The sequence below is a fragment of the Peromyscus leucopus genome, chromosome 13, assembly GCF_004664715.2.
Source record: "Peromyscus leucopus breed LL Stock chromosome 13, UCI_PerLeu_2.1, whole genome shotgun sequence".
NCBI lineage: Eukaryota > Metazoa > Chordata > Mammalia > Rodentia > Cricetidae > Peromyscus > Peromyscus leucopus.
In genome coordinates this window covers 41,379,998-41,388,849 of record NC_051074.1, presented here as the reverse complement: position 1 = coordinate 41,388,849, position 8,852 = coordinate 41,379,998, and the positions used below count along the sequence as shown (strand labels likewise).

Here is an 8,852-nt window from a genome sequence, read left to right as displayed (position 1 = left end):
AAAGCTGCTTTGGGAAAGTGTAGCATTTCTCAACACTATTAGACGGACACAGAGAGGGCATATCGAGCATCCACACTATGGGATCATTAAGTGAAAACCTCCAGAGATGGGAAGGCATGTAAAGCACCACGGGAACTGCAAGAGGCCAGCACCCTGAGATCCTAAAGAAGAAGGGGAAATGGATGCTGTTGAGACTGGCAAAGTAAGCAGGGGCCAGATCATATAGAACCTCATGGGTCACGTGACTCCTAATTGGACATCCTTGGCTTTTCCCTAGCAAGCAAAATGACATCATTAATAGCTTCTTTTAAACTTGGAGTTTATTGGTCATTGAGACAGAAACAGTTGTGTCAAAGCTGGCAAACTTATACATGTACGTACGTGTACACACACACACACACACACACACACACACACACACACACACATTCAAAGGGTACATAAAGCAACTTCTTGAAAGAGCATGTAACTTGGCAAGCAGTCTATTCTGTAACCATAGGTATAATTTCAGGTCAGCCAGATAGTAAGCCGAAAAATATTCTCATATTAATTTTTCTTTCACAGCAAAGTTTCCTGTGGAGAAACTAGAATCGTGAGGGTTTCTGGAAGAGCTTTCAAAATGTCGCCTACCAACAGCACATGTGAGTTCTCTACTGTTTTTCAGGATCTGCCCAGCTGACGCTCCTGTTTCCTCTTAAGAAGCAAGAAGCATCTTCTCCACATGCCTTACCATTGGCCAGGCACGACTGAACTAGGTCTAAGTTTTGTTTACCACCAGGGTAAACTGTGGTCTCATTCTGTTCTTATCTTAGGCACACTGGGGGGCTCGCTATGTCCCCATGTTCACAGTCACTGACACTAATACACACACACACACACCTCTTGTAGAGACTACTCACTGCCTTCTGTCATTCTGTTAATTCAGTCCTTAGCACTTTACACACAACACTAGACTCATGGGTCCATGTTATTTTCTATAAATAAGTTATTTTGTTTGATCACCTTATTCTGTCTCCACCAGTCCACCTTATTTTTCTTCTCTGGCCTTACTTTTCAACTACTAATACCCGTGCCTTTTAATCTGTCCTTTTATTGAGAGTAATAAATTAAGAAATCCATCATGGGGTTCACCTTTTGCCTAAGGATCACCAGCATGTACATTACATGCTCACTGCGCTGAATACAGGGGAATCACTTCAGGAGCAATAACATTCACTGATGTCCATTGTAATTTGTCAGTCTTGGACTGTACACTTGTGTGCAGGATAACACTTTTCCAGGGAGAGATGTTTTTAAAAATGGTGTCTTCTTTGAAGAGCATCCATCGGCTGTTTGCTGAAGTTGAATCTGCTTCAGGTGCTAGGATTCTATCCGGTCATCCTGTGAGTCTACACTTATGGTGGAACCATGGCTACTGGTATCGACATTTTCATAGGATTTTTGGTCTTTGGCGAAGTTGATGAAAACCTGCATTTTTTCAAGGAGATGAAAGACATTAATGCCAGATAAAGAAATAAAGCTTCATTCTCTCTTTCTCTTTCACTCACACACTCACAAGTTCAGAAAGCAATATTTCTTCTGGACATGCTCAAGTACTTATGCACATCCTTCCTAAGAGTCCATTTATTCAGCCAACTTAAACTGGACTTTAAAAATAATGCCCATTTCTGGGACTATGACTACATTTTTTGTCATAGTCTAAATTTAAAGCTATGGTTAAGGATCTATAGCCACACATCTGTAAACCATAAGATCCACATTGATACCTTTATCATGTATGATAAGGGGCCCAGTCTGATGTCCTCTCAAATGTTTAAATAGAAATGTCAAGAGAGAATTCACTAGTTTCAGGAGGAAAGGCACAAAATGAAATTTGTGTAGAAAACTCCCATTAAGTTTGCCAATTATCTAACATGCAGACCCCTTTACATAATTAAAATTATGAAACTTATCAGTTATAATAATTAATGTCACTGAGAATCTAGTTTTCCTGTGTGTGATGCTCAATGCTGGTCAAATAAGTCTAAGAATAACTCTTCAGTCTTGGCAAAGCCATAGTTGCCTTAAGTCTCTATAAAATATTAATCCATAAAATGCAGCACAATCCATTGACTTATTCTCAGACCCACTTCAAAGTCAAGCATGGAGTTTATTTTTTATATGTCACATTGGTTGAATTGTATAAAACTTAGTGGAGAGAAGATGGGTGATGTAGGAAGCTACTACTATTGAGTAGAAAGGTAACTGAGATGTATAAATAAGAGAAAGGAATTCTTCATTTGCTGTGTTAAGTGCGTGGATTTAATAAATGCCAGCATGTGTACGTTCTCAGTCACTCATCCTACAAATCCTAATTCAGGAAACCAAGTAATGAAACCTACCAAGAAGAAAGTAAAGGAAGCATTAAGAGCTAATTTTTTCACAGGTGATGAGCCTGTTTTCCATGTACATATAAACATTTATGGAAGTAGATGTCATTTACAATGGAAAAAAACTTCATTTCTCCACTAAAAATAGTTGCTAATGCCTTTCATATCTATTTTTTAATATCTCAAATGCAGTTAGAAATAAATTAGGCTCTTCGCTAAGGTGTTCAGGTGCAAGATTAGATACCGATTTAATTAAAAGTAAATTAAATGTCATTAAAAAGAAATAAGCTGGGTGCATAACAACTAATGTGTGACACTGTGCCATGGATTATGGCATGAATTTTACCTCTTCCAGAGTGGTCTGGCTCACGAGGAAATTTGTGATATTTAAAGCAGTCTTGTTGGTTTCCAGAAGGTCAAAAATGTTTGCTACTCCTCCTGCTGTGACCGGCACATGGTACTCTAGCATGCTAAGGTGCTGATCCTGCAGGAACCAAAATGGAAAGACTTGTTTTACAATGGCAGGTTAACATCAACTTGATCAGATCTCACTTTATGGAGAGGTAGGGGAGATGCCGAAAACTTGTTCTGCTGGGAGAAACAAAAATCATGCCGTGGTGGAAATAATGGGCACACTTTGAAACTAGCAGCTTATAGAGACGAGATGAGAAATTTTATGGACATCAGAGAGAAAGCAAATTGAAGAGCAAATGGATATTTCAAAGCATCCTGGGTTCATGAGCATTTAGAAAGTTACAATCCCATCCAGAAGGGGGGAAATCCTGTAGGATGCATCCCATATGCTCAGCTTGTGGATCAGTTTTAATAGATTGGCTATGATCTTGAATAGGTCTAACATTCCAGGACTTGGCTGTTCAGTTGAAATGAGCTTAAAAAAAAAAAAAAAAAGACTTCAGTAGTGTTGAAGTTGTCCAGAAGCCTTTTTTGTTTGTTTGTTTGGTTTTTTTTTCTATTGAGGCTGCCTACTTTTCTCAGCTCATCTTAAAAGGCTTTTCAGTTTTTAAGCTTTCACCACTAGAATCATCTACTTCATAGTCTGTCGCTACTGCCTCGGAATATCTCTAACACCTGATGTTCTGAATGCTTCATCATTCACCATCTACTTTTCGGGCCGCGGGGGGGGGGGGGGGGGGAGGGGGTTGGGGCGGGTTTCCTTTAAGGCATCTGTCCGGTTTGACCTTTCCCCTCTCTTTGCACCCTTCACACTGCTGACTTGACGGGTCTCATCGGAGTGACTGCAGCATCCTCCTTGGAAGCCTAGAAACCAGATATGCCGATTTGTTCTGCCACAAAGCAGCCAGAGAAGTGGGATGCTAGTTCGATCCGATGTTCTCTCACTCCAGAATCTACTCCTGTGGTGTCTGTAGATCCTGTCAAAGTCGATGCATTGCAAGCTTATTTTTTAAGACTTTCTTTCTCCCTGCCTTGTCTGGAGCCCAGGCTCTCTCATGAACTTGTACTCTCTTTGTCCCTGTCTCTGTACTCTGGCTATCTTGCATGCTTAATTCTCAAGTGATCAGTCCAGATATTTTCCATCTAAAGAGATCTAGACACGACCACAGAAGTATAAAGGATATTCTCTTAGGGAGAAATTGCCTTTTATCATCAGCTCATTTACTTTGGGTAGCTTTAGTCCCAGGAGGCACACACTAGGAAAAATGGAATCTCGACTCAGTAAATAAACATTTCAACCAAGCAATTGACTGAATGTGTGAGACCCACACCATTTGTAGAAGACAGATGTCCTTTAATTTTCTATTCTGATGATAAAAAAAAAATGGGCTTTGACAAGAAACTTGAAAGCTAATGTTCCTAGAGGAATTAGCTGAGGCTTGGGGAGGCTGAGGCAAAAATATTTTATGAAGATAAAATAATTATTTTAAAAATCCATTCTTTTGTTGTCTAACATTGTCTCAGATTAATATTATGCCCTATAGTTTGTGAAGACACCAGATATTTTCCACATCAGTTTTGTAAAGTAGATGTTTTTCCTACTTGCAAATAAGAGAAATGAAGCTCAGAGACTTTAAATGTCTCCTTAGATATCTCCTCTGCACAGCCAGGGTCAACTCACAGCTTTCCAATTTCTTTTCATTATTCTACTTGGATTTCCTTTTAACAACAATTATTTGTCATCCTCAATTTGTACAAATGACCTGTCTATCAAAGATGTTATTCTGACATTTTTTTTTCTGACAAGAACATTAAGTAGGGGCTATGTGAGATTTAAATGTGTGTATCCCTGTGTGTTCATCTGGTTGGTTTTACTGTATAAGCAAGAAGAAAGCAGCTCTAAGGGATTTCAATCTCTTTGGGAGCCGAGGATTGCTCAGACCTTTGTGGGTTTATTTTTCAAAGGAGAGGAACAAAGCAGATAAAATCTCCCAGCTGCAAGATTCTGAGTGCATTATTTTTTTTTTTTCTAAGCAAAGTTGCTGGTCATATAACACCCGTAATTCCTGGGCTCCCTAAGGTATGCATGTATGTAATTATTAAACTGGCAATGTATACAACTTGAAAACAAATCCAGTATGATTATAAAGACTTTGCAAGGAAAAAATTAATATGCAGATTGAAATAATTAGATTATTTAAAATACCTACCAAGATATAAGGTCTAGGAATTTTATTTGTTTGTATGAGGTTCACATCTTGAACTAATGGATTAGGATGAATAACAGCATTGTGATCCACTAGGAAATAGCTCACACTCACTTTGTTATTACTCAAAAAGCCAGTCAAGGTCGAAAGGTGAAGACATCACTTACTTTTAAGTATGTTTTTGGAAAGTGCAGCTGCATAAACCTTGTGAGGTTTTCCATGCTCACTTTATTATTTTTCAAGTGAACCTTGACAGTAAATCCACGTCCAAACCTAAAAGCGCAAAAATACAGTATGAGTTACATTTTGCCAAAATAGCTCCCCTGGAATTCCAGATAATGAAATACATCCCAAGCTGCCTATTATGGCCCCTTTTCTTATATAAAGACTGTCATTTTGCTATAAAAGTTCAGAGTATGTTGCAAACGGGAAGCAGTTCAACGCCATGCTTTGCTCTTTGTTTGTTTGTTTTAAATTTCTACCTCTATACTGTTTCAGAATCCTGGAGCAAAAGATACATCGGAATGAAAACACACAATCTTGGCTTTCTTTGACAATCATCAATTGGCAATAACAGACGTCAATTTTTGGAGTTAAATACTTTCTAAGTTAGAGCAAGATCTTGAGAGGCAGGCCATTGGAGATTTGGTGTCAACCGTAAAGATTAAATTAGACACTGGGATTCTAACACTAACTAGGAAGTCAAAATGCTGATGTTCACTATGCTAGAAGCAGAGTTCATAAGCAGGTTATGACACCCTACAAGCAGTTCAAGGTCTGCATCATCATTTTGTCTTTTTCCCAGATTATACTATTTTGATAAGATAATTAAGTTGCTGTATGGAAATACATGAAGTATCATCCTGTAGTTTGGAGATTCACATAGATATGTATAAATGCACATACACTTGGGAATATAAATTAATAATTTAATTTTGATGTGATGCTAATATGGTATTTAGGCATCTTTCCCCAATGCATTCTTGATTAAAAGGTTTTCAATGTGGTGAAAATGTTAAATAGCTTACAGAAAGCCTGTGCAAATGGCAAACGAACATGGTAGATTAAAAAATCTATGCCTTCATGTACTTGTCAAGTCCAATTTGTTATTGGGTGTATTCATGAAACTACTTCCTGGGAGTATTTTGGTTGTAAATGATTTATTATTATGACTATTAGGAGCTTCAAACTTTCTAAAGCTTGGAGACTTTAACTAAAAAACACAATAAATCTCTAATAAAATAACTTAAATTTGGGGTGAGTCAATGATTACTTCCAGTGAAGAGTGTCTTCTTAGTTTTTCTATCCAGTGCACAGTGGCTGCTGGGGTCCAGTAGCAGCCGTAACTGTTGGAGCAGCTCCCCTACATTGTGGGCAAATAGCATATTTGTTGGTTACCTGCTCTTTATATGTTGCAAAGATCCAATGCACTGGAATCTTCCATTCACCATAATGGCCAGCCGGGTACAAAGGGCTTCACATTCTTCCATGCTAAAAGAGGAAGCAGATTACTATCAACATCCAGGGCGCAGAAAATTGAGTTGAAGTTCATAAGCATATCTTCATTATGGCACTGTAGCAATCTCCCTTGAGGGTTCTCTTGAGAAGGCTTAGCTGTTAAAAGCTAGGCTCACAACCAAAATGCCAAGCACTCTTTCTTGAGAAAGAACCAATAAAATCTTAAAATGTGAATTAAACATATTCGAATGGGGTTCATTACTGTCCTCTTCCACTTGAGGCCATCTCTCTTATCTGGATCGCCTCCACTGTCAAACTCAACAGTCTTCAGCTCATTCAAGCTCTAACTCAAGACCTACGTTTCTCATGAAGTGCTTCCAAAACGACCCAGAGCATCTTTTCTGCTGTCTCCTACTCCAGTTGGTTTTGTTTTGGGGTTTGTAGCTAGTTAACTTGTACCTGATTACAAGCTCTCTCATTTCATGGTCCACGATACCTAAAGGGAGTCCCAGTTATCGACGTGGTCGCTCCATGCAGAAGTTCATGGGAATAAAATGATTAGCCTCAGGGTGATGGACTCAAAGCTGACACACAAACAACTCTCACAGTAAACCTATCTAATTATTTTTGGCTGTGTGATCATTATAATGAAAGCTGGACTTAATACGAATCATAATGAAAGGCCAATGTCATAAGAGAGGCGTAGATAAAGCCTCAGCATCCTCATACTTAAGAGACTAGGAGGGCTCCGCTGTGGAAGAGGGCCATGTGGGTAGATTCTGGGGGTGGGGGGCTGGTAAAATGAAAACCTGTAGCGAGCTTGTGGAGACTGCTTCAAGCAGAAAGCACATATATCGGGATACATGGAGACAGAAAGTCCAGTGTGTGGCTGGAGAGCGTAGAGATTTAGCCTGACTGAAAAAGAAGGAGTATTTCTGGGGAAAAGACCAAGGATTCTGAAAGGCTGTAGGGAACAATAGCCGAGAATAAGCAGGTCCTACGTCATGAGAGCTTCATGGTAAAAAGGTTTGCTGAGACCCTGTGCCCTGTCCTACCACAGTGTGCTCACCGTGAAACTCAGTCTCGATTTTCTACAAACATGCAATACTCCAAATGGGCTGATGAGAGCGCTCAGTTGGTAAAAAGGCACTTGCTTCCAAGCCTGACTACCCGAGTCTCATCTCTGGGGCCCACTTAGTAGAAGAAGAAAACCAACTTTCTCAAACTGTCCTCTGACCTCTACAAACAAACAGACATCACACACACATACCCCCACACACACACACACAAGCACGCGCCAGCACACACACATGCACGCACGCATAACACACATGCACGCACACACGCACACTCGTAATAAAAATTAAAAACAAAATACTTCAAGCGCTGCTGAGTACTCATGTTATCTATGTGTTACATCAGAATCCCTTGGGACCTGACTCAGTTTACCTGTGAGATGTGAGGATGACAGAGCATTTATTCTGCACCTCTTCTGAAATGATCCTCCACAGGTGGCGTTTTGACTTGGGATCCATCCCAGAGCTCGGTTCATCCTTAATAGAGAATTACCAAAGAAAAAAAATGCATCAAGTTAATTATTTTTTGATGAGGTTCTTTATAAGAATTGCTACATCTCAACTCCCTGGGTATAGAAACCACTTTTAGAGGTCCTGCGACTAACTTGTTTTATACATGTATATGTTTTATACATAATAGGCTTCTTCTGCTGCCGTCAAAAGCTCAAAATTAAGTATTTAAAATTGTCAGTCTGTTTAAAGAAATGTTTCAGTGAAGCTGACATCCTGTTACTTTACATCCGTCTCTTATGTTTCCTTGGAAAAAATCTACTTCAATTACCGGCAGAGCAGAGTTTTTACATTTAACTCTACATTCTCACATATGTATTTGAAACTCCATCAGCAAGATTGCCATCTCTCTCCTGAAAGTAGAATTGTGACTGCCAGCGATACTGTGCCATGCAAAGCAGAAGAAAACACAACTTGACATTTCAGGGAATATGTTCCATGTCTATTTTTTAGGGTTTTGTTATTAATTGAAATTTAAGACTCCTTGGGAAAATAAAAATAAGATTAGCAGACGTCACCAAGTGGAAAAATCCACAATATTCTTCAGAGCAAATGAGGCTTTGAAAGAGTCAGACAGGAGATTCTTTTCAAAACAAAACAACAGATAATGTAAACAAGCAACAATTGATCCCAACAGGTGATAAATAAAAACAAACTATAGGTCAAGATTAAATAAAAAATTTCAAAACGTACGCACGATGGAAAGAATTGGACCGTCGGAAGCTCATTGCGCATAGTAGTATGCTAAATTTTAATAGAACGATGAGCATTACTTGGGGGAAGTGATAAAGGAGGTATTGTCACTGTGTCTATTTTTT

The 8,852-nt window shown here is 39.0% G+C and overlaps 1 protein-coding gene across 1 annotated transcript in view; it reads right to left on the bottom strand.

The window, feature by feature from the left end:
* Positions 1-302: 302 nt before the first annotated feature.
* Abca12 (ATP binding cassette subfamily A member 12) overlaps positions 303-8,852 on the bottom strand; it is a 165,477-nt gene continuing 156,927 nt past the window's right edge. Inside the window, exons 49-53 of the mRNA XM_028870100.2 lie at positions 7,898-8,001; positions 6,389-6,481; positions 5,158-5,263; positions 2,716-2,853; positions 303-1,467 (exon numbers count right to left, since the gene is read on the bottom strand). Coding sequence (XP_028725933.1) covers positions 1,360-1,467; positions 2,716-2,853; positions 5,158-5,263; positions 6,389-6,481; positions 7,898-8,001 — 549 coding nt within the window. The 3' untranslated portion in view covers positions 303-1,359. The remainder of the gene's footprint in view (positions 1,468-2,715; positions 2,854-5,157; positions 5,264-6,388; positions 6,482-7,897; positions 8,002-8,852) is intronic.